This window comes from Dermacentor silvarum, unplaced genomic scaffold (assembly GCF_013339745.2).
Source record: "Dermacentor silvarum isolate Dsil-2018 unplaced genomic scaffold, BIME_Dsil_1.4 Seq442, whole genome shotgun sequence".
NCBI lineage: Eukaryota > Metazoa > Arthropoda > Arachnida > Ixodida > Ixodidae > Dermacentor > Dermacentor silvarum.
This window is the reverse complement of record NW_023606241.1, coordinates 12,192-39,834: the sequence shown is the minus strand read 5'-3', so window position 1 is coordinate 39,834 and position 27,643 is coordinate 12,192. Positions and strand designations below refer to the sequence as shown.

At 43.4% G+C, this 27,643-nt stretch overlaps 1 protein-coding gene across 1 annotated transcript; it reads right to left on the bottom strand.

The window, feature by feature from the left end:
• Positions 1–505: 505 nt before the first annotated feature.
• Positions 506–21,646, bottom strand: LOC125941838 (alanine aminotransferase 2-like). Its single transcript, XM_049659695.1, has 8 exons — positions 21,521–21,646; positions 21,125–21,204; positions 16,564–16,697; positions 12,036–12,141; positions 6,291–6,356; positions 4,580–4,735; positions 2,557–2,669; positions 506–676 (listed from the first exon to the last, which is right to left on the bottom strand). Exons 1-8 carry the CDS (start codon positions 21,597–21,599, stop codon positions 565–567), a joined length of 846 nt encoding a protein of 281 aa, XP_049515652.1. The 5' UTR covers positions 21,600–21,646; the 3' UTR covers positions 506–564.
• Between the last annotated feature and the right edge of the window lie 5,997 nt (positions 21,647–27,643).

Below are 27,643 nucleotides of genomic sequence, written 5' to 3'. Positions count from 1 at the left end.
ACACGAGCCTTCCAAAAATGGCAAGCATCTCTCGAAAACTGCTGGTCCGAAATTATGAAAAGAGTAGTTTTTTCATCCTTCACTGCAACAAAGGTCTGCATGATCTGCGAGTGACGCTGGGTGTCCATGTAAACCGTGCCTTCGAAGGGGTCGTCAATAGGGACCGACGTCTGCGCAGTTGTTTTACGATGCTACGCGTGATACTTCTTTTTCTGTTCTTTAGTGGAATAAGCTTCGGCGCTTTTATGAGTATATCTTCCTCTGTCGCTAGGATAGTGGGAAAGCGTGTGACTCTGCTTGCTGTCCATCGTACGCCAACTGCCGGTGACTCTGACGGATGACTTCGTAAAGCTGGGCCTGTACCTTATTTCTGTCAGCGATAAAGGTCTCATCAGTAACCTTCTGCCGTAGTGGTAAACACTTCATAGATAATACAGCTTCTTGGTCATTTCAAAACCACGCCACTCAGCAGGTTCTTGTTAGAATAACACACGTCACGGTTAAGAAAAGTGAGCTTTTATTTATTTTGCACGTCAATTGCTTATTACTTTCATGCCATTAAGGTTAGCGCGCAACAACACCTGTTCTGGCGTATTTGGCAAGGAAGTGTTCATGAAATGCTTTCAGACGATGAAATAGTTCCAGAAGCTTATCCTTGGGCTGTAGTATTGTGACTCTGCAGAAAGAAATGTCCGAGTTAGAAATTATGTTGATCCGAAGCATATGTTCACAACACGCAGATCTAAAGCACATCCGAAGCGAAGCATTAGAGAAACGGTTAATAAAATCTACTACAAGTAAGTTCTATACGTAATTCGTGTTTGTTTTCATTCTATGCAAAGTGTAACAACATGCAATGTTTATGTTTATGAGCTACACCAATCACAAGCCATGGCGAAATGCAAACATAAAATCAAGTCGATGCACACTGGGACGCCAACGCAGCAGTAGCACGAGAACGAAGGTTATGTGTGATGCTTGTCGAATGGAAGAGTGGTGATTGGAGGAGTATGGGGGGGGGGGGGGGGGGGGGTAGAGAAGTACAACATATAATAACTATAGTTATGAGAATTATACACTCTCTGTGCCACAGCGACGCATACCCATTACAGAGGAATCATAGCAAGGATGTATACTGAGAGACAATGTTTGTAGATTTTCCGTCATTGGCTGGCACAGCAGTTTTTCTCAGCGCTCTTCGATTGGTTAAAAAACTATGAAATAAATATACACGTTTAGAGAAATGCGTTGTCAGAATGCTTTGTTTGAAAAAAAAAGGTTTGTTGCGGCGCAAATGCCTCTTAGATTTTATGGTTTTCAAGCAAAACGGAGGCCCAGAGTGAAAATTTGCAAAAAAAGAGAGAGTGTGTGTCCCATTGCGTGAGCACAAAAAGTTGTTCTGGGCCATGTGAAAGGCTCGCCCCATGGTATCGATTATTCATGTACGTTTTTTTTCTTCAGTCTTCAAGTGCACATTGCAATAAAACACTTGATTTTTATGAAAATTATGACTGTCGTTACAAATATTTGCACACTATATTAAGGTGAGTAATAGGTGAGAAATATTGGATAAAAGTGAATCTGAATGGCAGAAAATGTCATTTTCGCTATATGTACGATCGGCTGTGAATTGCGTGCTAAGGTGTTCCACATAAATACCGGGAGTTTCAGCGAACACATTCAAACATTTTTAAAAGTATCCTAAGGGACACAGTACAATTCTAGTTCATTTGCATTCTAGCACCTTTGAAATTTTTTTAAAGTGTTCGCTGAAACACCCTGTATAACAAGTGCGATGCATTTCGTAGTGGGTTTTGTTATAATTATGCTGTAAGCTTTGTCGCAGTTCATTTTGAGTCAAGCGAAAAAAAAAACTATTTTTTATGTACACATTGGCAACCACCGTCGAGTATGCGCCAGTGTTGTGGTGTGTTGGTGCTATATACTCTGTAAATAGTTCAAGCTCAAAAATCGTCCACGGAGCGGTGATCATTTGTGCTGTACATGCCGGACTGTCACGTAAACATTTAAGTGCAGAAAGATGCACATTTGTTTGAACAGTTTCAGCAAAATAATAAAGTAGTCAGATGTGACTTATGAAAAAAATTTTTTGCATGATTTCACGGGAGTGTTACGTTATTTTTTCTTAGAATTAAATAAACATTGTTTACAAATTATGAGGTTCTTAAATGTTTATGCAAGCCGACGTGGTGTAGGATTACAATGATGGTAGCTGCGATGATTATTGCTGAAGATGGAAGATCTTTTCTGAGCAAATTTAATGCAGCTGCCAAATGGTAAAATGTTCTTTAATGATGCCCGTCCTGAACAAATTAGAACACGATGCCGAATGTTTACCTTACATTAGATACGATGATATTAGGTACGTGTCCCTGAAATGTTGTCGTCCAGTAATTTTGCTAGCTGCTTTCTAGACTCCCAGCAAAATCAATGCTAAGGCAACTTTTTTTGTGATTTAGTTTTCATTCTGCAAAACAATCTAAAGTTGTTTCACGCGGTGTGGTGCAGGGCTCATTTTTCAAACTCCTTGTTTACCTGATGTAGAATCTCCCTGGCAGCCTTCCGAAAGCGGACCCGGGGGCTACGCTGACTCCTTTGCTTTTAAGGAGCTCCTCCGCATAGAATACGTCCGGCTCCTTTCCTTGGCGCTTCCAAAATAGATAGAAAGTGCAAAAAAAGTATCAGAGTATAAGGTAGGAAAAGAGAGCGCATTACTTCTTAACAAAGAGGAAATGATTTCCAGAGGGGGCCACGCCACAATGCGACCATCTAGTTTCCCAGATTAAAAACCGTTCACCACGCGAAGAAGCTTCACCTAAAAACTCTCATCTTCGCAGGCAGAAAAGTATCAAGCAGTACTTCTATATTTGAAGCTTGCAAGTTGTACAGGCCGCATGCAACCACCGGATGCATAGTCGAGAGCGTACGCATTGACCTTTCGCGGAAGTCTTGGCTGTCTTCCGAGCATTCCTCGTGATGGACAATGCGAACGACAGCGAAAAAAAATTGAATGCCATAAAGACCACAGTAAAAACACTTTTTTGTTCTACTTTACAAAATCAGCGCTCAGTCGCTGCCTGAATCCTCGCCTCCCCATTTCTTTTAGGTATAGGGTAGGGAACCAAACATGGGGGTCTGGTTACTGCATCTATTTTTCTCACTTTTAGCACGCTTCCTATGGGGCTATGTCTAACTGAGGAGATGGAAGGCAGCAATGTCAGACAAACAAAGCAATCGCATTTCGACTGTCGCCTACACAAGGCTATAAAAAACTTTGCGAAAAAATCCTGAAACACGTTTGTCGTACAGTACAATAAGCTTCCTCTTGACTGTCCATTCCTTCGTTGGCGCATGAATGAAAAAGGCAGAGTAAGCCATCGCTTAGCCTTTAGTTTAAAATTCTCTTGTTCTGTGCTAAATTTTCCAAGCTTAGAAAGGGGGCCACGGATGACTTGGCTATCCCAACACCACCTGTACCAAAATACGATACCAATGAAAGAAAAAAGTTACGAGGAAAAAGTAAGACAGGAAATCAAAAGAAATCGTAATAGGGTTAAAAATATTGTTCTCGTTGAGTACAATAGTCGATGTAAACTGCAACAATTGTGTTCTCTTCTAAAATGTATCATTTAGGTAGCAACTCTATTTTTATTGCAATGAAAAAGAAGAAAGGTTTAGTCCCCATATATTGGTGGTGGCTCCTCTTTTTCGCATAAATAAAATAATAATATTATTAATAACAAGGAAAAAAGACACGTCACAGATTCGGAAGACAGAGCATAGTTAGCTAAGAAGAGCAGGTTAAGTCCACGTATAGTCCCACGGATACTACGGATACAGCTACGTGTATCCGTAGGACAAGCCGAGGACGAGTTGCACCCCACAGTCTACTGTGTTCCAAACGCGCGCACGTGGCCGCGATAAGGTCCGAAATGAACGAGTGAACAGATGCCATAGCACTCGCACACAGACACAACAGACGAATACATACATGAGTACGTTTAGATGCACATATATGAGTAAATGTAGACGCACATATAGGAGCATCACAGGTAGCAGTTCTTCCAGTGAAAAATTAACCATTTGAGAATGCGGTATGCAAGGGCACCGTATATTACATTCCACCTTATATAAGACCAGCCTGTCGGTAAAGACTGATTGGGTGCAACGGCCGCAATCGCTACATCTGCCACAGTTTCATTTATCGTTGTTATGCAAGTCTTTCGAATGTGGCTGTGTGTTTGGAACCTTATTGTAACAAAAGCTTTTTGCATGTCGGCAGCCGACCATTATTTGGGTATATGTGTCCTACTATGGCCGTCATCATACTTCCGGCCCGCTGTGTATCCGTAAACATTTCATAGCACGCTGTAGTTGGGATACTCATAAATCTGCCACAATTATTCCTTCGCTACATGCATTTATTCACATTCAAGAATTTATTGCCTCTCTAACAGCAAAAATGACCGAGACCGCGAATATCGCACCAATAGTGAGTGAGACACCATGGCACCAAGGTGACATCAAGATAAACAGCACTGCTCTGCGACGCACTAACCTGCGCTTCGTCGATAGCCTTTTCGGGGATTTGTATGCGTGCGTAAGCAGCCATGGATGCCTCTACGGGACTGCAGTGGATACCCTCGACGGCATTCAGCTTCTCTTCTGCCAGCCTGGCGCGTTCGGCTAGGGAGTTGAGGATGAAGGCCTTCTCCTGCAACAAAGTGTTTTTTTATTCCTACTCTTCAATGATAAATCGTTTTAGACGGTCAGAGGTGTCTTTAAAGGAAAAGGGTGGAGAGGTTGGCTGGAAGGACATGTTCAGTCCAGCTACAACGAGCCGAGGCACAAGAGGCAAGAAATAACAAAACAACGAGAGGAGAAAGAAAAGATCGATTCGGATAAAACTACTCAACCTGTCTGACTCGATTTTTGTCCGATCCTTATGTTTACGTGATGCAGCAATATGTAATATCTTCCGGAGCGTCAAGTGTAGCTTCGAAACAAGTAGAGCTAACAACGAAGCTATAGAAAAATAACACTTGTGCCTTTCAAAGACTCTTTGAAAAATAGAAAAATCTTCTTGGGCTCCTGCTAATCGTTCATGGTTGAGCCCACAATTAAACTTCTTTAAAAGCTGCAAATCGTATATGAGATAAAATTTCTATAGAGAGGCGTAAAGTGCCTCAGACAGGCGGGCCGACATTTAGTTAGGTGACCTATTTTTGAGACAGGCAGCTTTGTCATCCTTGGCGTGTTAGACAAATGGCCCAAGATACGTTAATATATTGTATGTAGCATACCATGTTCGAAGAGGGTTGTGAAGTGCGCATTTACACTGTAGCCAGAGAAGTGGACGATGAAGACGAATTTATGGGAAGAGGGACTTATGTTTAGTGCAGTTCTCTATGTGCCATAAGAATAAACTTATGGCACCTAGAGAACGGCACGTCTCTTACTTCTAACGCCACATGTAAATCAGCGTGGGCACCATTGGTGCACTTGGGCACTTCTAACACTGTCATGTCAAAATATAGGTATTTCTGTTTACTTCCATTTACAAAAAACTCTGAAATATCTCTACTGGAATGATAGCATTCACAGAAACTTAATGTCGCTTAACAAACTTCGATTTAACTTCGATATGCTAAGTCTTATACTTAGCATATCGAAGTGACATATCGTCCCTTTTTATGCGCTATTAAGTATAAGACATGGAATACCGACTCGCCCAATCTTACGCTCTTTCGATATGCTAAGTTGTCTGGGTCGCCGCGTTTCTTAAATGCTATCAGTATACGTCACTCCCTCCGACGGGTTTACTACTGCCGGCTGCCAGCGAATCGCCTGACTTCTCGGCACGGGCTAGCCATTTCTGCGATGCCGGTGTATCCGATGAGTGCACTCTCTCTTATGATTATGACGCTTCAAATAATGTTTCTGATTTATCAACGACACTTTCAGCACATACAGGTATCAGCACGTAGATGGTCTCGCCTGTATACTTGTGAAAATTTCCAGCCCAATTTTCCCTTATTGTGCTTAAAGTTGCATTCTACAAATTTATTTCGATAACAAAGAAAGGCGTTTTCGCGACTAATGCAAGTAATTGTCCATTTCTTGAGCCTTATCTCATTACCTTGTTCTATAATTATGAGTTACATACGGAGTTTATTAGCTATATGTAGACTAAGTATGTGCGCACGCTATTTCTTGCAGGAAGGCATCAAGCAGACTAAAAGTAATTAACTTTAGGGTGCCCCGCATACCTTAGCAAATACCTGATACGATGGTTCTCCTAAGCTTGGTGGCTTCACGAAGCAGTCCAACGCCACCTAAGCAGTGTGCAAAAAAGGGACGCGAATATGAGTAAATAATTAATGAGCCTGCAAAAGAAAAGACAGTTCATTTTATTAACCCAAAACATTACGTCATTTTATCTCTCCTGTCTTTCCGCCATATTTCAAAAGGCAAGACATCGACTGATCCTCCAACAACCACGAAGCACGGAAAGAACAGAAGGAGTCATCGAAGCCTGCGTGCCCTTAAATCACATACACATTGCACTAAGGAACACGCAGAGACAATCACCTCCGCTACGTCTCTACGAAATATCGAGTACAAACACAGGATCTGCCTCTTCATGCAAAGGACACCAATGCGGTATATATTCCTGTGTGGCCCCCAGTACTTGCGTCCCATTACCGCGTACTACTAGTGTGATGACGCGGGCAAGCTTATTCAAAAGCATGCACAAACTTTACGATTGATCAGTTTTAAATATATAGCAGAAAACAACGGCAAGCTGGGAAGTCGGAACGAATTCATTTTGCAAAAAGGAGTAAAAAGGCACAAAAAGGCGCTAGAAAATAGCAAAGAAACAAAATATTCCCTAAGCAGGGACAGACAAGGAAGCAGCGCGAAGCCTTCTCTTAATACGATACCATTTACTTGCTTCGTCTCGCTAATCTCACGGATCCAGTGGAGCTCACAGAAAGGTCGTGTTCTAAGAAAACATACTTTAATTTTCTTCTATATAGATGCAAGGAAGCTTGAAAAATTTAGCAGGCGAAGTAGCGGCGACCATCTTTCGCCTCTACCGTCGTCTCAGTGTGTCCCGTACCACGAGGGACGAAACGCACGAAGAACTGAAGCAACCAGCGGAGGCGGAACGTCGCTGTAAGGGGGAAATGTAGACTTAAAGGCCTGAAAGTCATAAGTACAGTGCATCCGTGCAGAGTGGATGATAGCATCAAAAGCACGGAGTTGCGCTTAGAGCCTGAACGAAGATGAATTCATATGTTGTTGACGCGATGTCGCTGAAACTCGCCGAGAGTTTGGTGTAGCCCGGCACTAATGCGTCATCGAATAAGCCTTAAAGAAGCACCCCGGTAAGCGTTTGTAATCTTAATGGGAGTGAGAGGTCAAGCAGCGCATATGTTCAATTGGTACTTCTTTTAATTAATGCTGCTGCTCAGTAACTGAAAGAGGTGTTCAGCGTTGGCTCCTTTATATACGTGTTTCTTTCGCCATCTTACATTTGCAGCGAACGCGATAAGTATGCTACTTTCTTTTCTTTATAATGTGCAAGTCTCTTCTTTATCTATGTTTATCTCCACCTCCAAAATAAACTCCTTAACAGATTTCACGTCACCGCAAGCGCGCACTTTGACCAGTGAAGACCATTCAATCTCAAATGCTTTTTGGGGGTCTATTTCTCAGCAGTTTCTCTGTGGTTCCCGCGGGTTGAGCTGTAGGCGAAATTTTTCTAAGTATTCGCCCTCTGCGATCATTCCTTTTCAATCCTTCACCTATGGCTCCCGACGTAATCAGACATCATTGTAGCTTGCTGCGTTCCTACGGCAAAAATGAAAGAAATAAAAATATTCTAAGTGAATAAGTTAGTTCAATAATCATATTCTAGCTCATTAAATTCTTAATTGAATAATTTGATGGGGTTACTGCTATTGCGGAATTGAAGTCTGTCAGCGCTCGGCATGTCGGCTTAATATACAAATGCAGAAACGGACAGCAGCCTTGATATATTCGTATGAACACCTTGTCGCAAAATTCCTTGCTGTTCCACTTGAGTTTGTCCCGTTCCGCGTGGGAGGTTTTAGAGCGATAGCTCTACTACTCCAGGTACAAGCCCAGAAAACGTCTGGTTCTGTAAATCTTACCTTCAAGCTCAGCCCAACTGGGACTTAGCCTGCCTAAGGCGTTTTGGACACGCGCGCACCTCGGGACAACAGCAAACAATTATTAACATAATAAAAAGGAACCTAGGGCCTTCATATTTTGATATAAGACGGTTTATTTTGCCCCTGGAAAGATGTCTTCCCAGGAATGCAGTTGTGTTCAAAAGTGAAGCCGACTTTAAAGAAAATTCTGTAAGCTTGGTCTTTGTAAGCTGGCGTTTCCACAGGCTGTGTTGCAGTGAAGCCTACTCATAAAAAAATGCGATGCGAACGGGGTCCGATAACGCAATCGCATTCCACTCTTAAAGGTCCTCATGTTTTCATGAGTATTAACTAGAACACCAGTGTAGTTATCTGAGAGTATAGAGAGGTATACGTGGAAATAGATGCAAGTCTCAGGATTTCTAACAAGTGCTCATGTTCTGAACACAGACAGAATTCCGCTTTAACAACACGTGCCCCAAATTCAATCGTTATGGGAGGTTATTCACAAATTTTAGTTAACTGTTTTACAATTTAGCTATTACCACACAAGAAATAATGACCACCCACGCTGCGAATGCAGTGCTATATAAAGAAATTATTTCCACTGCAGTGTCTGTAGACATTTTACCCGCCACAGTGGCTCAGTGGCTAAAGCGTTGTGCTGCTGAGCACGAGGTCGCGAGATCGAATCGCGGCCGCGGCGGCCGTATTTCGATGGAGGCGAAATGCAAAAACGCCCGTGTGCTTGCGTTGTAGTGCACGTTAAAGAACTCCAAATGGTCAGAATTAATCCGGAGCCCTCCACTACGGCGCGCCTCATAATCAGAACTGGTTTTGGCACGTAAAACCTCAGAAAGAAAGAAAATTCCATTGGTTTTTCAGTGTTAATCTTTTTTCTCTATCGTTGCCATTTTTGCTGAGTCATGGTCATTACTATGACTTCTACCACCATCCTTTCGTGTTTTCTTCACTTAGTACCCCCGTACGAACCAATTTCTGTGTTTTTGGAGTGTTAACATTTTTCAATGAGTCATTGTCGTTTTTGCTGAGTCATGCTCATGACTATGACTTCTACCACCATCCTTCAGCGTTTCCTTCGCTTAGTACCCACGTCCGAACCTATAGTGGTTTAAAATAATAATAATAATAATAATAATAATAATAATAATAATAATAATAATAATAATAATAATAATAATAATAATGTTTATTTTTCAGCTTCACACTGATGAAGAAAGGACTAATCTGAGTGTTAATCTTTTTTCTCTGAGTCATTGTCATTTTTGCTGAATCATGCTCATGACTGCGACTTCTACCATCATCCGTTACTGTTCCCTTTACCTAATGCCCACAGCCGAACTCATTCCAGTGGATTTTGAGTGTTGATCTTTTTTCGCGGAGTCATTGCCATTTTTACTGAGTCATGCTCATGACTATGACTTCTACCATCGTCCTTTAGTGTTTCCTTCACTTAGTGCCCATACCCTAACCAATACCAGTGGTTTTTGAGTGTTCATCTTTTTTCACTGGGTCATTGTCATTTTAGTCGGCTGTTTCATGACCTACATGACACGCATGCCATGACATTCATGTCATGACCTCTCGTTTATGTTCGTAATGCACTTTTGTCATACTATGCCAATGTTTGCGCATACCAAGTTACCGAAACGCCCATGAGAGCGCCAAGACGTAGGTGGCTAGATAGATAGATAGATAGATAGATAATTAGATAGATAGATAGATAGATAGATAGATAGATAGACAGATAGAGAAAGAGATAGATAGATAGATAGATAGATAGATAGATAGATAGATAGATAGATAGATAGATAGATAGATAGATAGATACTGTCGAAGTGGCAAATGTTCGCCAAGAAATGCTTCGCATTTAAAAGTCTTTTAGTCCGTATTTAGAGTTGATGGTATTAATCACATTCTTAACGGCAATCAAGGTGGCGATGTATACTTCTTTTTTAACCGTGTTGACAATCGAGGTGCCTAAAAAACACAGTTTCGCCCAAAAGGCGAAGCATCGATTGCGATAGCAAACTAGTGGGCAGCTACACGAAGTTAGTATAGTTGTATCGGCCCTATAAACTTGTAAACATAGATAGAATAACTAAATTAATAAGCATGGTGTCACGCGCGCACAAGCAAACATGAACGCGGAAACTCACTGGGAAAACGCTGTAGTGAGTAAGCGCGGCTGCCGCAACGAGAGAACTGACCTTCGTCCTGCCGCTCGCATCAACGTGAACTAAGACGCGCAAACACAGCGCAGGGAGGAAGGACTCTGCCCCCACCGCAGATGGCTTTCAAGATACAGCCGCCCGGGCGGACGCGCCACGTAGTACGCGGCCTCCCCCCTCCCCACCCTCTCCCCGCAGCCTTGCTGCCCGGCGGGCGCGCTCGGTCGCTCGGGCGACGCGGTGCAAAACGCCCCCCCCCCCCCCCCCCCTCCCTACCCTGGAAGACGGTATGGTTCCTTCCCGCTTCGTTCTCGTGCGTGGGGGAGACTGAGTCGCGATTGCCGGTTCGCCCTCGCACGCTATCACTCGCACATAGAGCATACGGCGCACGGCGACGATTTTATCGCCCGTGGACATTATACGGAACCTCACGGTGACAGCGACGCCGACGGCAGAAATGCGCCTGGAGTGTCCATATAATTTCTAACGCAATAATAAATTATCTTAAGTCAGAGTCAACTATGACGATAAATATAATCGCATTACACATATATTCACCAGCGTTGAACATCTTATTGCGGACTTCATCCGCAATCGCATGTTCCGTCTGTATGTACTCGCCTTCATTCCAATACCAATTTTAACTAGGCCATATACTTCAAAAGCATTAACTCTGATGCGCCGACTGTTTATGGATAATGCACCTTTCAGGAACATGATAGCGTACTGATATCAAGCAAAAAATTCACCGACGATTACGATGCTCCCTAATGCGAAATTTGAGCGCAGCTGTATAGGCGTTTTCATTTCGCGATGTATTGGCTGGCGCGGACAATCTGTCTCGTGCGGCACATTGCAAACGGAGTGAAGTGTGGCGTGATTGCCTCGCTAATCTGGAAATAGTGAGAGGCAGCGAGTGGGTGACGCGAGGGCGCGATTCGCAGCAGCCGCCGTAGACATACCTCCACTCATGCGGCGCTTTGATAAACAGACGACGCGCGTTACTCTGGGTTCATCTCGTAGCCATAGTCGCCGCAGAGTCCGTCTTGCGCGGCACTACACTTTTCTTCTAATGCTTTTGCCATACGCTCCTCTTCCGCTTTCCGCCTCATGGTTCCGCTGCATCCTCCTCGTCCGCTTCCTTCGGCGCGCTCTTTTCGCTATCGTCGCCTTTCATCTCCCGCTGCGCTCCGCGTTCGCTTTCAACCTTTGCTGTGTTCTTTCGCTAGGTTACGAGGTACGACACCGACGCCGACGCTTGCCGCAAGAACGAGCGCCTATAAGAGCTGCGCTCTGAAACAAAGTTAAATTGTGGGGCTTAACACCCCAGTGCAACCAATGGGCTATGAGGGATGTCGTGGGGTTTGTTAACGTGCACCTAAATCTAAATGAACGGAGGTTTTTGCACTCAGCCAAATTTAAATACAGCAGCCACAATCGGGAACCCAAATGGTGACCACGTGCTCCGCAGCAGGACGCCATAACAACTGAGCCATTGCGGTGAGTCGAACTTTCATTCAGCCTGCATGCTTTATCGCACAATGTACAAAAACGAGGGCTGATACATTCACAAGGATTCTGTCTTCGTATTTCACGTAATTAAGTGCATAGGGGGAGAATATTTTTTTCAGTCACACTGTACCTGTGACAGCATGGATGGTAAGATTTCTTTCATGAGGTGCTCCAAGTTTGCTTGGTCAACCTGGTCGAGGTTGACGGTCTCGAAGTAGCCGGCTTGCAAGCCTCCCCTGTTAACCGTAAAATATAGTATATAGTACCGCTGCAAACAGAATCGTTATGCACAGTGGTATCACTTAAACTGTGCTGGCATTATATATTACTTGGACGTGTGTTAAATTGCACACATAAATGTAACGAAGGCTCAGTATTGCTGCGAGAAAAAGCAGACAAAAGAAAAGGAGAAAAGTACGAAACGGGACGCCATAGCATGATGTGGTGCTTCGTCTCTGCCCGCATGTTCCTTCCGAGTGATTTACAGCAATGTAGTAAACCTACACGCCCAAACGTCCATTCTAGTAGGAAGTAGTGCCAAGCATAACGCTTCTCCTGTTAGCGCCAGCTATTTTCACGAGGACTTACTTAGTAAACAGAGATCATCGTGTGTCTGCATTTAGGAAAGTAAAGGTCACTGCGACTTGTGTATGCAGTTTGCAGAAATGCCTTAATTGCCTGTGGAGGAATTGTTTTTTTTTTTTTTTTACGTTGCAGCAAGGATGTCTAAAAATTTCAAAGTACAAGTTTATTTCTCACCGCTGACTACTCGCCTAAGCACTATATAGGAAATATATTAGGAGATAACTTTTTTTGCGTAACAAAAAAAAAAAACAAGTTTTCGTTCCCCTATTAATATCCCGAATGCGCCCTAGAATGGACAGTCATGGGTAGCGGAAGGCACGCTATGTGGAAGCGACACCAAGGAGTGAAACCATGATGGAGCTGTTGCCAGTTTTGACTGCGAGCGTTAGCCATGTGATTTCGCGTACGTGGTAACATTGCGATGGAAACTTAATGATAATATTGATATCCCTATACGCGTTTATTTTTATACGTGGTCCTCACAATACAATCTGCGAAAGTGTACTAAGGGGTGTGAAGTTGAGAAGGGAGCAGCTTGAAGACTGTATGAACATGGAAAACATGGCTCAGGGAAAATACGTTTTAAAAGTCTCTTTTGCAGTATCTGCATGAGGCGGGCCTTCATGCTTATAATAAATTTCATTCCGACATAATAGCACGTGGAAACTCAGGCAAATAAAATCAAAGATTAAGGAACATCGAATGAAAGGATGGAAATTATGCAGCTCCTCGGCGCCACTACACCACTTGATGTGATAGTATTAGTGTTTTCCCACCACTCACTTTATTCCTGCACTTCCGCCGACGATCGTTTGCTGATGAATCTGACAACCCCTATCTGCTGCCGTGTTCCCAACTATGGAGTCCCGCTGCAGTAGTTGAAGCTTCTCTAGTTACGTGTTCACTGATTTTCTTGCTACTAAACCTCTGTTCTATGGTGACTCTTCTGAAAGGATGATGGCCAGCGACTGCAGCTACTTCGGTGCGCCTGCTCGTCCCACTATCACGCCCTGCCTACTCCGTCAACGCAGTCATTCTGGACATACATGTTATCAAGAACTAATAAGACGCCCCCCCCCCCCCCCCCCCTTTCAGTACTATGCAGATCGTCTGGCTGGACCATCTGCCACATGCTCCCGGTTTTCGGCTAAAGGTGCCGCGCAGGAGTGCAATGACAGGAGGGAACAGAAACTCACAGCGTTGCCTTATAATAAATTTGTTATGTCATCGCTGTCTGTGTGCGCTCCTGTCCGTCTCGTGTTACGCTGTAGTAACCATTGTCATGAACCACCAACAAGCCCAATTTTGCACTCGCTCCGTCGGCACTGCTCGTCTTCGGAAGCCAACTACAGCTGCTCTGGCTATACTTGTGTGAGGTCTATCGCGAGACCAAAGCGACGAACAACGGTCTCTATTGAGCCTGCTTACAAGACTACCCAACTTTAGGGAAGTTTGTGCAAAGTAAGACCTTCCCCTTTGTCTGTCTATTTTCCGGCTTTAAATATCGGGCTGAATTGTACAGCAGAAGTGCAGTTTTGACCTGGCAACAATCGTTCGCACGCAGATTGACGAACTAGAGATAAAAGGTATAATGCATACTAGAAGCCACTTGCTTTCTCTAGTATTAAAATACAAGAACAAACACCGTGAATACAGTTCGTGCGGCCGGCATTCTTTCGGTAAAACGACGTCCGAAAGCACCAAAGGTTGGGCGAGTTGGTACGTATGTATGGGTGGAATGGCGAACACAGATATTCAGAGAGACGGACAACACAGACGCTGCTGAACTGAAGTTGATTGAAGTAACACGTAATTGCAACACGGAGGATTTTATGTCGGCTTTATTGTTTGTTGCCTTGTTCATTTGTTTATTTTTTGTTTTTGGACGGGGTGGTCATTGATTTGACTGTTTCGCGGAATTGGCGCAGTGCGTTCTCTGCTATGCTGCTGACTTCTTTATATATTTATTACGTGTTGCTTCAATCAACTTTAGTTGTTAGAGCAGCTCTTTTCTTGACCGTTTCTCTTTCCCTCTGCATGCATTTTTTCGGGCTGCTTTCAACATACCAACTATGAAAACGACGTTGCTAATATTGTCACCACACCGTAACAGCGGACGCATCAAGGCTGCCTTCATAGGCAAGAAAAAAAGATGTATTATAATACAACTTTGTGTCGCATGATTCGAGCTGTTGTGCGGATCGATTGTTCCATAATTTGCGGCATAACTTGCCATCAAAGTATTAGTTTTTTTCGTCTGAGTGCTACACCAGCAACAAGCACTTATTTGATAACATCCCTGTAAAAGCCAAGTGCGATAACATAGCGGCCGCTCACAGTATGCTGTAGGTGGGAGGGAAAGCTTGCGAGGGTCAGCCGAAAAGGAAGGTAGCTTGATGCGGTGGTGTCTTCACGCACACGCAAGGGAAGAGATGTGCGCGTGCTGGGAGGTGGGGGAGGGTGAAGGGTGCAGGTTAGAGTGCATTTCCTCTTTCCTCCGGCTGCGTCGACTGAGCGCTGCCGCCCGCCGCACCCTATCTTGGAGGAAATCTGCGATGGCTTCGGAGGCTAGGCACCCCGAGATAGCTGGTGGCTTCGCGCGCGCTAGGTCTCCACGCGCCTAGTTCGCATTGAATCGAGAGGCAACATAAAGGGGTATTCGCTCGCCGCTACTGTGGCTCTTAATCGCGCAAGCATTCTGACAGCGAGTGTGGGCTGTCATCGATTCAGATGTGTTCGTGTTGTTGGTGTGCGTGGCAGCGTGGTTTTTAAAGCGAAGCTTTGTACCTCTACCAGCCAAGGGTTCTGTCGTGTCCGTCGTTGTAAGCAAAAAACGATCCCGACGAAGCGCTAACAATTGCAGGTATAGCAGTATAGCTTACTTGAATTCAGGCATTCAGCGTACAACTAAGCACTCGTTTTCGCAAGAAAAACCACAAAAACAAGCTTCAAAGTGATGAGCCAACATGATGGATGATAAGGGCTGCGGGCAAACAACGGAAACAGGCTCGGCGCGGTCCGTAAGATGAGATTGCAGCTGTTGCAAAGCTTATGCAGCTGCTTGAAAGAGGGTTGACGTCATTTGAAACCCTTCCAGCCTAGTAACTGCTTCGGTTCATTTTCTAGACTACCCCACTATGGGGCAGTCTAGTAGTGTATATCACACCGATCATAAAGCAGTAGTGAACATTGTTGTGAAGTAAATAATAATAAAGGCCGTGGTTAAAGTTACGTTGTAGTGTGTGAAATATCAAGTGCGCCGCAGTCACCGTGAGGGTGGCGTAAAAAGCTTCGCTTTCCAACCACCTTCACAGGGTGGATTGGCGGGCAATTTTTATTTAGTTAGTTAGCGAATGTATGCAGCAGTTTATGCACATGATGAAACTGCTAACCTTGCCTCATATCGCTGTCTTATAATTTGCTATCGCAATCAATGTTTCGCCTTTCGGACAAAACTGCGACATTTTTATCGGCCGATGCTGGCAGCGTATTACATTACGTAATTATTAATTTATATGAAGGAGAGAAGGACAGTATTATTATAATGGAAAAGTCTCTCCGGTCAGTTTAAATCATAACGTTCAGATCAGCTGCTCATCCCTGGGGAAAACGAAAAGCGGAGCAAAGGGATAAAGCGAGATAGAGATGCAGAGATACAAACCACATGGAAAAGGCAAGGAAGTTAACTGGAGTAGAAGCTTCTGATTTGCTGCCCTATCACTGGGCCAATAGTAAGTTGGGAGATAAATACGGAAATGATCACGTAGAATGAAATAACCGCACGGTAAAAATGTTATAGGGGGGGACCTCGGAGGTACGAAAGTGTCTCTAATAGGCCGTAGAAACTTCGATAACACCTTAACAACATCCGGTGCGACGACCGCATATGCTCTATTACCTTCAACTAATTTAATACTGAATGGCGACCGTGCACTGGCCATATATAGTGTTATTTTTGCGATCATTGATTTATGTTCGCCCGGCTTTGCTTCATTCAAGATATTTTCCGGCACTTCAGCTGTGCTTAAGCTGCCCAATGTGCGAAGCGTGTGAATAACAATTTCTGTTCTTACTCTGCAGCGAAGCCCTTTGATATAGAGCTAAATGTCACCACAGGAATCCGCGTGTAAGGAGCACCCATGGCTTCCAGGACTTTCCTCACGCTGTGGAATGGGCGCTTGTTGTTGTAGACATTATGTTCAAATATCTGAAAAAAAAACAGCGTGTAATATTTAACAACATGTGTCCACTCACACAAATTCCCTTTCAGTAGACACGCAGACCACCCGACACTGTAGAAACCATCGTTGATTTAACACGCGTTATGAGACGTGACAGATTAGACAGTGAACCATACTAAATAATTTTATGTTGAAACTATTTTCCTGCCAACATTGGGCGCAAAACTGCCATACGGAACAAGCGCTTCACTATTCACCGGCTTCATGTGGCATACGTTTCGTTACGATATCGCGCCTTATTGTTAATCTGTCGGCGAACGAACACTGACCATTCGCAACACACGATACGTAAAGTTTATAGATAAATGTCAAGTGAAGGGAGAATCTGTTCATTTTTATCTTTTTCCGTGCCGAAATATTTAATGAATCTTCCTTCCGAACCTTTATTATATGAGCGCGCCTCCTTTTTGTTAAGTTTAATTCGAGCATAGCATTGTTTATTCTAGTGCTTTGTATACCTAGTTCCTTTTCGAGGTCTCAACTGACCCTCTTCGTCTCTTTACTTATCTCTGTCATTTTATCAAAGCATTTTGTAACAGATCAAGTCAATATTGATCTCGCCAGTACTGATGGCGTCATCGCGTCAATAAATACAAAGCTGGCGCAAGCGCCAGCTTTGTATTTAGTGGAAAGAAATAAATTAAAGGATTTTTCGCGCCAAAATTACCATCTGATTGTGAGGCACGCCGTAATGGGGGACTTCGGATTAATTCTGCCGACGCTGGTCTGTTCATTGGTTTTAGCAATGCACCAGTCATCAGTCCGAAGATGGTTTCCGGCCCGCAACATCTCCCCTCTCGATCACTCATGAAGTATACAAGAGCAACGAAGCAAGCGGAAAATGTCAGCAAGACGCATTTTGACTGGCTTCATGATTCGCATCTTTCGCTTTCAGATCTAGCTTCACTGATATCGCTTCCATGCTTTTTACGGTTGCATGTAGAAAGGGAGCAAAAGGGACAGCGCTCGACCTTATTTTTGTGCACTACACACTTCAAGTCTATGTACGCAGCATGAGCTCTACAATTTGCCCGCACAGTAAGGTAACGCTCCCTGCCGTCAGTTGTGAAGTCTGTAACTTATTCGCGCACAGCAAGCCACTTCGGGCAGTTGTTGCCGTAGTGTCTGGCATAACCTTTGTTTAGTTGCACAGATTCATTTATTTTCATGATGCTGCCATACTTGTGTCTCCTGCCTTCGACAGCACTTGTTTTCTTTTTCAACAACATTCCGCTCTGACTGGTCTAGAGAACGTGTACATTTGAGTTTGAAAGGATGCTTTAGAGTACGGATATTAGCGATCTGCTCACACTTTCACTTCGCGAACATCCTACAAACTACGTAGAAATGATTAACGGAAGAGGCGTCAATACTAAAAACCACAACGCAAAAAACCTTGTCGGGATTACGGAGAGACTACGAATCACACAAGTGTTGCCACACTCGCTTCTGTAATTATAAAACGGAAGAGCTGGAAAAACGAACAATCCGTAACAGGGAAAGTTTATTAGGTTTGTTACATCACGTAGAACTTGTAGTGAGCATACATATTTTTTTTCTGTAATTTACCAGAGAGCAACAAAACATATACGGGCATAAGTCACTGGACTGCTTCACGAGTTCATGAATGCGTCAAGTGATGCAAAGTGGTCGTAACAGATCATAGAGAAAAAATGCTACATAGAACATGTAAGAAAAATAAAACAAGCAGCACTTCAGGACACATACCAAGCGTCAACCCTACGTACATATACCGTATGTCCCATCTAATGTTAACGAAGTGGTCCAACGAAAAAAAAAAAAAAGAGATTTACAAAGCACGGTGCAATATACAAATATAAGACGTACGGTGTTCGGTCACCAGAGTTCCAACAATCGAACACCATAGGATTTCAAATCGTATCTTGCACCGTATCTTTTCAATCTTATTTTTTTCGCTGAACAGCTTGGCTAACGTTAGCTGGGACACCATAAGTAGCGATGCTCTGAGGGGCATTGAATGGGCCGTTGAGAAACACCACATTTATTCAGAAAATAGGATTCATAGGCGTGCGCGTATGAAATCTGCTATTCTACACTTATGGGGGTAGTGATGTTGAACAAAACAAACAAAAAAATTGCCCCCACCTCCCCGAAGGGAATCGTGAGGAAATGCGAATGCATTTCTTGCGCCGAGAGTACACGGCGTAGTAATTTTAATGGCGTAAATTAATGACGAGACGAGGATTTGTACTGTAACCATTTATTTACACATTCATCAGCACCTGTTTGTGTTGTCATTGTTCCTGACGGCCATAATCACAGCCTTGTGGTCGCTAAAGTGTACAGTCAAAGGATCTTTGAGAAGCATGCGCACGTCACAGTTTCGGGTAAAGGCGAGATCAATGCAACTTCCGTGAATGGTAGTCGGACACTTGTCGGACTCGGCGGAGGCACACTGCATAGAGTACTTTGTCCGCATGTACTCCATTCGTGAACTTTTCGGGTTCTTTGGAACGAGTTTGGAAGAGGAGGCCCCGACGACGAGCACGGCGACACCATCATCGCCGTCTGTGACGACAACCCTCGTCTGGCGCCGTTCAAGTCGTACCTGGTGTGTGCCTCGTGCCGCGAGTCTCTGGTCAACGGGCGCGTCCCTTCGATGAGCGTGAGTTTCGGCTACGTATATATAAATGGAGTGAAGCGCGCGCCTCACTCTCGACCGTTCGCTGGCTGGGCGCCTCTCAAGGCGATGGCAGAAGTCGGTGAAGGCGAATGTCTGACGGCAACTCAAGGCGATGGCAGAAGTCGGTGAAGGCGAATGTCTGACGGTTGCCGTCAGACATTCGCCTTCAGCGACTTCTGCCATCGCCTTGAGAGGCGCCCAGCCAGCGAACGGTCGAGAGTGAGGCGCGCGCTTTATTCCATTTATATATACGTGCGAGCGAGCGAACGGCAGAGTGGGGCGCAGGGAGGAGAGAGAGCGGCGAGAGAAGGAGCGGCGAAGCACTGCACCTACCCTCTCCTACACTCTCTCCACACACGCGGGCGCTCCGCCGAGTTCCCGCGATGCGATCGCCCTCACACGCCAGAGCGCGCTCTTCCTCTCCACTCGCTCTCCGCTACCCCGCCCGCACCACTTTCCGGTTGCTCCGGTTGCTAGATCAATCTGGTACATCTTGAAACTTTGGGACACAGCGCAAACAGACGACACACAAGAAGGGAGACACGGACACACAGGCGCTGCGTTGTTGGCACGATGTTACCCTTGTTATGTTTTCCCCTTTCCCTTGCTTCCAGCGCCTGTGTGTCCGTGTCTCCCTTCTTGTGTGTCGTCTGTTTGCGCTGTTTCCCAAAGTTGCCGGTTGTTAGGGGCGAGGATAAGCGCGCGCGCCCGCAGCTGTTGCTATGGGAGAGGGAGTGAGAGCGGAGAGATAACACCTGCCGGCGCGCGGACACCGACAGACGCCTGACATGCCCCGACTAAGAAATGCTTCGCATTTAAAATAGTTTCGCATGCAGTATTTTTTGTGACCAAATTAATTACCTACTCTGATAAAATCAATGAAAACTGTCTTTGAGCATAATAAAAAATATTCTAAATGAAGGAGTCCCTGTAGTTTCTGTTGTGATACATTTTTTTAGTCAAAACGAAACGTTTCTGTTTTTCTATTTTTGTATTTCATTGTTACAGTGCTGTAGGTTTATACCTGTGCTACATATCATTTATAGAATATTTTCAGGCAGTGCTTGACAATATACTATTTGAATAACCTCGACATTTTCAGGCATTTGTGCACCTACTCCTCGGGCACACTGGTACTTTATTTGCAGATAATCGCAGATATTCCATGCATTCGTTAGGCGTCGCATGGTTGTTGCTTGGCATGTATTGCATGCATGCAGTCACAAAACGGACATATATGGAGTTTTCAACTACACAGAGAGAACTTGCGTGTTTGAAAAGCATATTTTGTTACGTTTTATATAATTCTGGAAGAATTACGGCCGCTATCGCTGTATTATATCTATCAAATAATGCATTTTTGGACTGTATACCTAAACTTTCAATAGGTTTGCGTAATATACCTTCCCCTTAAACTTCCGACTCTTGAAACAGAATTTCAAGAGTCGGAAGTTTGTCGCTAAGTTACTACACGAATTAAACGCACTGCAGCTTCAACTCGCGCTTCATAAGCGTCTAGTGCAACATTTTTGTTTCATTCGCCTAGAATTTATTTCCTCCTAAAAAAGCTCCCGCGTAATGCACTGAACGGACATCATAGCCGATATAGCATTAGTATGAAACATCGAAGGATGAGCTTGAAGCAATGTTTTTCGGTAATAATGAGCTAGTTCCCAAACACTTTCTCACTTGCCCTCCCGGAAGTGCTTAGTGAAATCGCAAGCTTACCTCATCTGCGAGTATTATAAGATGATTTTCATACACAAACTGGATGATCTCCTCGAGCTCCTTTTTAGATAGGACGGCACCTGAAAATTCAAATCTGTCAGGCGCTGCACGAGGCAGAATAAAAGTGATCTGAGAGTGCCTAGAATTCGACAGCCTTTTATGGTTGTTTTCACGATTCGCAGAAGGCTCGAATACGGTAAGTGTTACATGGATTGACAGACGCAGATTGTTTCATTGTGTTGATTTCCCCAAGCTTTTTATCATCACGTAATAAATAGCATACGCAGGGTGTACGATTGACGTGTTAAAGCCTAGAGTTACAAGTGAATAATGAACGCTTCCAAATAAACACCTGCCATCTCTTTTTTTCTTTGAAGTTTTAGGTATGGCGCTCACCAGGTGGGTTCGAAGGGTTTACCAACAGCAAGAGTCTTGGTGTGCAGTGCTTTCTCGATGAAGCAAGTGTTTCTTGCATCCGGGTAACGTTATGGGCCCATTTCCGATCTTCATCCAGGTAATAGTATGCCTGAGTTTTGGTGCCAACGAAATCCGAAAGAGTCACGCACAACCTTGTACACAACGTCCAACATAAACCTTTACATCCAAAATACAGTCTTCAATGCTGAAATTTACCAGACCCTGTAACGAATATCTACGGCATGCGCAACACAACACTACTGCACTTTCATATTTGAGCAAAGAGGAAACATAAAAAAGAAATTTCATTGATGTATCTAATAAGCAATAATTTATGAATCGATTTATTTAATTGCGCAACATGCAGAAATTAAAAAAAGAGTGGTAGTTCACAAAGTCAAAGTTGAAACAATTGATGTGAGGTCAGACCCACAAAGTAAGTATGTCAACATTAAAATACAACGCATTTTTCTACAAGTAAAATGTACAACAAAGCTTATGTTGTATCACATACCTACAAAAAAGTTAGCACCGTCGAAGCTGAGCCAACACACCGCAATTAAGGCGCGATGGCTCTATTATGTTGTGAACCTCAAATGAATGAATATTTCACTGTATTTAAAACACTCATTGAGTGGTATACACCAAATGTTTGTGGTTACAGTGAATCTGGCATCATAAAAGGCTATTGTAAAGCAAGTGAACAGAGTGAGCACATTAAATTATTTAAATAGTAACACCAACGGTATTCCAGGTGGCAGTCACCCACCGCGGTTGCTCAGTGGCTATGGTGTTGGGCTGCTGAGCACGAGGTCGCGGGATCGAATCCCGGCCACGGCGGCCGTATTTCGATGGGGGCGAAATGCGAAAACACCCGTGTACTTAGATTTAGGTGCACGTTAAAGAACCCCAGGTGGTCCAAATTTCCGGAGTCCCCCACTACGGCGTGCTTCATAATCAGAACTGATTTTGGCACGTAAAACCCCATAATTTAATTTTTTTCCAGGTGGCAGTGGCCAATTTCCACAAAAGTCAGGTAAAAGACATACAGGATAAACATTAAAAAAACATTGTCATCCTCAAGCGTATACCTAGCTCACACATAATCCATTGAGAGCATTCACAGCATGTCCATGTCATCACACAGTTTGCTCTAGTGAAAGGTAGGCCAGCTAACCTACCGTCATCGTCCACACTGTTTAGCTTTGGCTGAACAGAACAATTGTTTAAGCATAATTTGCATGCAGGCGATTCAAGCTACAGCATTCAGCAAGACAACAAACATGTACTTGCAGAATTTACAATAAGGTATCACATTTTCCCTCTATAAAAGTTTGACATCTGCATACAACGCTCTTGAACAATATCTGCACTTTACAAAGTCACTCAAGAAACAAATAAATGCCTTAACATAAAACCTGGTGGGACAGCTGAAGTTGATGGATAAAGCAATTAATTGTGTGGGCCATCATGAACATAATTCACCCACGAGAAAACTTGTGTAGCAATTCTTCCAGTACTGCGAGCCGCAGGCACCCAAGCTCAGACACATTGCCTGGGTCAGCAGAGTAACCATGATCCTGTAAAATTGCTTCTGTGAGTGGTTCACTGGCTGCAGGGCTTCTCTGAGGGGCAGTGAGGTTAATTACATCGATGGAGTATGGTTTTTTCAGAGGAGCGTACAAAGAGAATTTCGATGTGTTCCAATAGAAAGCAATTTCCGCCATCAATGTCCTTGACCTCATCACGAACTATCAGACGCTTCAATGCTGCTGCAAACTGCTTTGCTGTTGGGTTGTCATTGCAGCCCCCAAATGATTTTATTGCAGCAAAAAAGTAACTCAAGGTGGTCCTGACTGAGCTTGGAAGTCGGAAGATATGCCAATAGGCCATTTTCTGTAACCAAGTGGTTGTATGGACAGTTGTCTAAGCACACCACAAAGCAAATGAAGCCTGTCTTTTAGTTGGTCCCTGTCATTAGTTTACCAGCTGCAGACTCCCTAAGCGAGCAAAAGTAGGCCCTAAGTTCTTTGACATACGCAGTGACAGCGGTCCTTTCTATTCTTCTTGCCTTGGATGTCTTGAATTTAAAATGTCAAATGCATTGTTGACATGTCTGATAAACTCTTCTGTTGGCAAGGAATTTGAAAATTTTGAATTTTTTTGAGCTCTGCAGTCACCAAGAGCATCTGTTACGGATTGACTAAACGTTTGAGCCAACAATGAGACTTTCATGGGCTGGCTTTTCCAGGTAATATGTGCTTGTACAAGTTTGTTTGCCAAATGTAGGCCCTCTGTGTACTGGATTTCATGCAGCTCATCAATGTGTTTCAACAATATGAACTGTTTGTTCGTATCACAATAGCCTTTTTATCTAACAGGGTGTGCCGCAGTAGCTTCAACATGTGACAGGGATCCAACATGGCAAAGAAAAGCTTTTTTTGTCACTGGATGTGGAAAAGAAGCATCCCGCTCAGTCAGGTCCATCTTGCAGCCAAGGCTGTGCAGCAATGACAAATTCGCTGCAGCGCCATCGCAGGTCAAACTCGCAATGTGTGCACCTTTTTCGTGAGTGAAGCTAGCAGCTTGCAGCATCAAATGGCGCCTCTGCTCACCACCAAGGCCATGCACTAGAAAGTAGCCAATCGGCAGCTTCCATCTGCCATTGATTGCAACAAGCATTAAAACAAATGCATCTTAGGCAACTGGAAAGCTGTCATCTTTGACATCAATGCCCATGTCAACATATCCATGGAAGCTTTTCCCATCCCACACTACTTCTCTGAATGGCCATCTCATCCACAACCAGATTGCATAATGTGGAGAGCCGTGCTTTACCTTGATAGCCAATGCAGTCATTGCCTCTTTTGAAAAGTCAGCAGCCCTATCAAAGGGTTGATATCATTTACACAGTGTCTTTGGATGCGGGAGGAATGTGCTGAAAACAGCTCGTACATATCTGTATGCTCTAGGGGAATAAAAATGCAAAGTCGGTGCAAATGGCCTAAGCTCTGGCGAGTAAGCGGGTGACATTGCTGGCACCAGACTGATGTGGCAGTTGACGCATGAGCAAGTCTTTTCTTGCTCCACCAAGACTATGAAATATGGTGACATCCTCATTTCCTAGAATGCGATTGTCAGATAAATCTTCTATGACATTTTCGAGATGAGCAACCTTTTGAAAAAGCTGTTGATGGGATTGCCGTAGAGTCTTCATCATCTTCTTGGTCGCAGTTTGTAATTGTGTAACGCCATACTTCATGCCTCAGAAAGGCCTTTTCAGGTGCGTCTTCTGCTGGCTGTGGCTGCAAAATATCACGCGCTGTAACAGGTGCATGAGCGACCAACATGACACAAAGCACGTACGCAGAACAAATTAATTGTTGTGGCATACACTCTTGTGCAAGCTATGAAGAATATAATGCTTAATTTTAGGTCATTACATTGCTCACGACGGTTTCCGTTAACACTTTTGTGAACTTAAAAACTGTGGGGGCATAAAACTGCCATCCACACGAGCTTGCTAGTGCCACTTAATTTTGTTTGTTTATTTATTTGCTAAATACTGCAGGCCCATCTGGGCCCAGGCAGGAAAGGTAGAAGTACAAAACAACTAACACAGAAGAGGCCAATGTAGCATAGTTCAATGAGAGATGTTTTAAAGAAGCCTTTTAGTTTGAGTGGGCAAAATATACTGAGCTCATATATCACAGCTGATTGTGACCGATCGAACATATAAAGAGCATAGAAAATTGTGAAAAACCTGTTGGTCTTCTAGTTATTGTGTCATTTGAATGGAAAAGAAAAATTGAAAAAGGATTATTGGCCGATAATTAGTGTTTAATGCAAACCCTGAGGAAACTCGTGCCGCTGCGAACAAATATGAATGTTTCAGTATTTAATTAGATGGTTGCCATGATCATAAATGTTAGTGTCCAAGTGCAGTTCACTGAGTGATATTTATTATGCTTGAGCTATTAAACAGTTGCCACAAAAATATATGCCACTTCACTTGCAGCTACCTAAGGAAACAAGTATGTAAAAATTGTAGTGGTCGAGTATTATCCTCACCATAGTATGCCTTGCTGTTCGAGGTGTCACTGGGTTGTGTGTAGGCAGTGCAGCAGAAGCTTCACCCTTGAGCGTCCTGGAGGGCCTTGGACTGGGAGACTGGACAAAATACACCAAGTGCAATGAGGAGGGACTGCTTACTGCAGCATAAATTGAAATTGCTGACCATGCAAACGAAACACCAGATGCACAGTTGAAGCTAAAACCTGGGACTAATAGCGACACCTTTGGCTTCATTTAAAATTGAAGCACAATAATGACCAGCAAGCAGGACATTGTTAGGGAGATCAGTGGCTGTGGCTATATACTGTATTTTTTATCTACTGTCCCAAAAAATGTTGATAAAGCTTACCAACACAGTTGGCAAGTCATAAATTTTATTACTGTTGTAAATGTTGGAGCCTAGCAAGGGTGTTAATTATGTGTGTAATGAGAGGACATGGCTGAAATATAATTCAGAGAAGGAGTGTGTTTTCCTTATTCCAACTTTACTGAAAAAAAAGTGGTTTTTCATCTTACATAACACTGCTTTGCTACAGTTTGTTTTATTTTCCTTATCTTGTACTTATGCTAGATTGACTAAAATGAGATTATGATGTAGCATATATGGCTTTCATTCATTAGCACTTGCTTTTTCCAGTGTTAACAATGAAATTTGAACGCAGTATGCTTGTCACCTGTGTCAAAAAAGGGCTGTAATGTAGCCAATGATAGGTTGAACAGTTCTATCTTTCTCTTCATTCTGTGCATTACTAATAGATCTTTTAAATCTGTCGAAAACATCTTACAAAAAGCTGTATGACAGTCTCATATGCATTTTTGAAACTTAAATAATTACTTTAAAGGTGAAATCCAAAATATATATTAAAGGGAAACACCAGATTTTTGCAAAGCAGATCAGAACATGAATCAACCAAGCCACACATGTGAGAAAATGTCTTAAGCAAGCTCTGTGATCATTACAACAATCAAACATGCCAGGACATGTTGGATTTCGGAAGGCTCATCAGCGATGTCTGAATCAGTCAAGGACGCGCTAGCAGATTTAGCAGTACCCTCTGCTAGCACATCAATCAGACAAGCCCTCAGAGATGTCCATATCTATTGTGGCTTGAGAGAGACCTGCCTGAATATAAGAAAAGCATATTTCACTTCAGGAATGGTGGGGGACATCTACCACAGTCATGAAAAAGGTATGATCAAACTGGAAACATGCATTATGGCTGCATACAGCTGTGCACCAACTTACTGGCTCAACTTGATGCTGTTATGTTCCCGTGGATGTAGCTGCTTCACCTTAAGGTTGACTCATTGCTGTGGGATCGTCCTTTGCAAGCGTCTGCAGTTAAAGAATAACCCGCCAGATATTTTTAAGGTCCAACAATAACATTTGATGTGGAATGCATTTAGACAACCTTTGCAGAGTCATGCAAAAGACCTCACATGATCTGTGCATGCTTTCCCTACACACCGCATCCCCTTGTGTAGAAAACTATCTTTGATCTAAGTGTGCTCGTAAAATACACATACAGCTAATTGAATCTCGGGGGAAATGGAGCTGTAGTAACTTTGCAGTGCATGTTTCACACAAAAATATCAAAGATATAGCTGTAACACATACATAATGTAATGTAATGCCCCCTCTGTAATGCCTCCAGGCCTTCAGGGTACTACTAATAAATGAATGAAAATGATGTTCACTCCTGTAATTTAAAGTAAAACTGTGTTATTTCATCTCAACTGTTATTTACCTGTTGTTTAAAATATGTCAACCAACATCATATCTTCTGAAAAAAAAAGAAAATGATATTTAGCCTCAACATGGGGAGTGATTGAACTTTGCAACATGATGTTTGAACTTTGCACTCACGTACAAGCCGAGTTACTGCGAGCAGAATATTCTCTACAAAATTATTGTTCTTGGCAACTATTGCAAAACTTGGTATGTTATGTGAAGACTAATCGTTCATGGTTTCAATTAATTAGTTTTATTACAATTTTGGTTGTTTTCAGCCACAATAAATACATACA

Excerpts from the sequence above, each read along its gene's own strand:
- LOC125941838 (XM_049659695.1), bottom strand. The coding sequence starts at position 21,599 with ATGCAAGAAACACTTGCTTCATCGAGAAAGCACTGCACACCAAGACTC. Across the intron at positions 16,698-21,124 it reads TTATAATACTCGCAGATGAG|ATATTTGAACATAATGTCTA; the intron begins GTAAGCTTGCGA and ends TTTTTTTTTCAG. Across the intron at positions 6,357-12,035 it reads TACCATCCATGCTGTCACAG|GTGGCGTTGGACTGCTTCGT; the intron begins GTACAGTGTGAC and ends CACACTGCTTAG.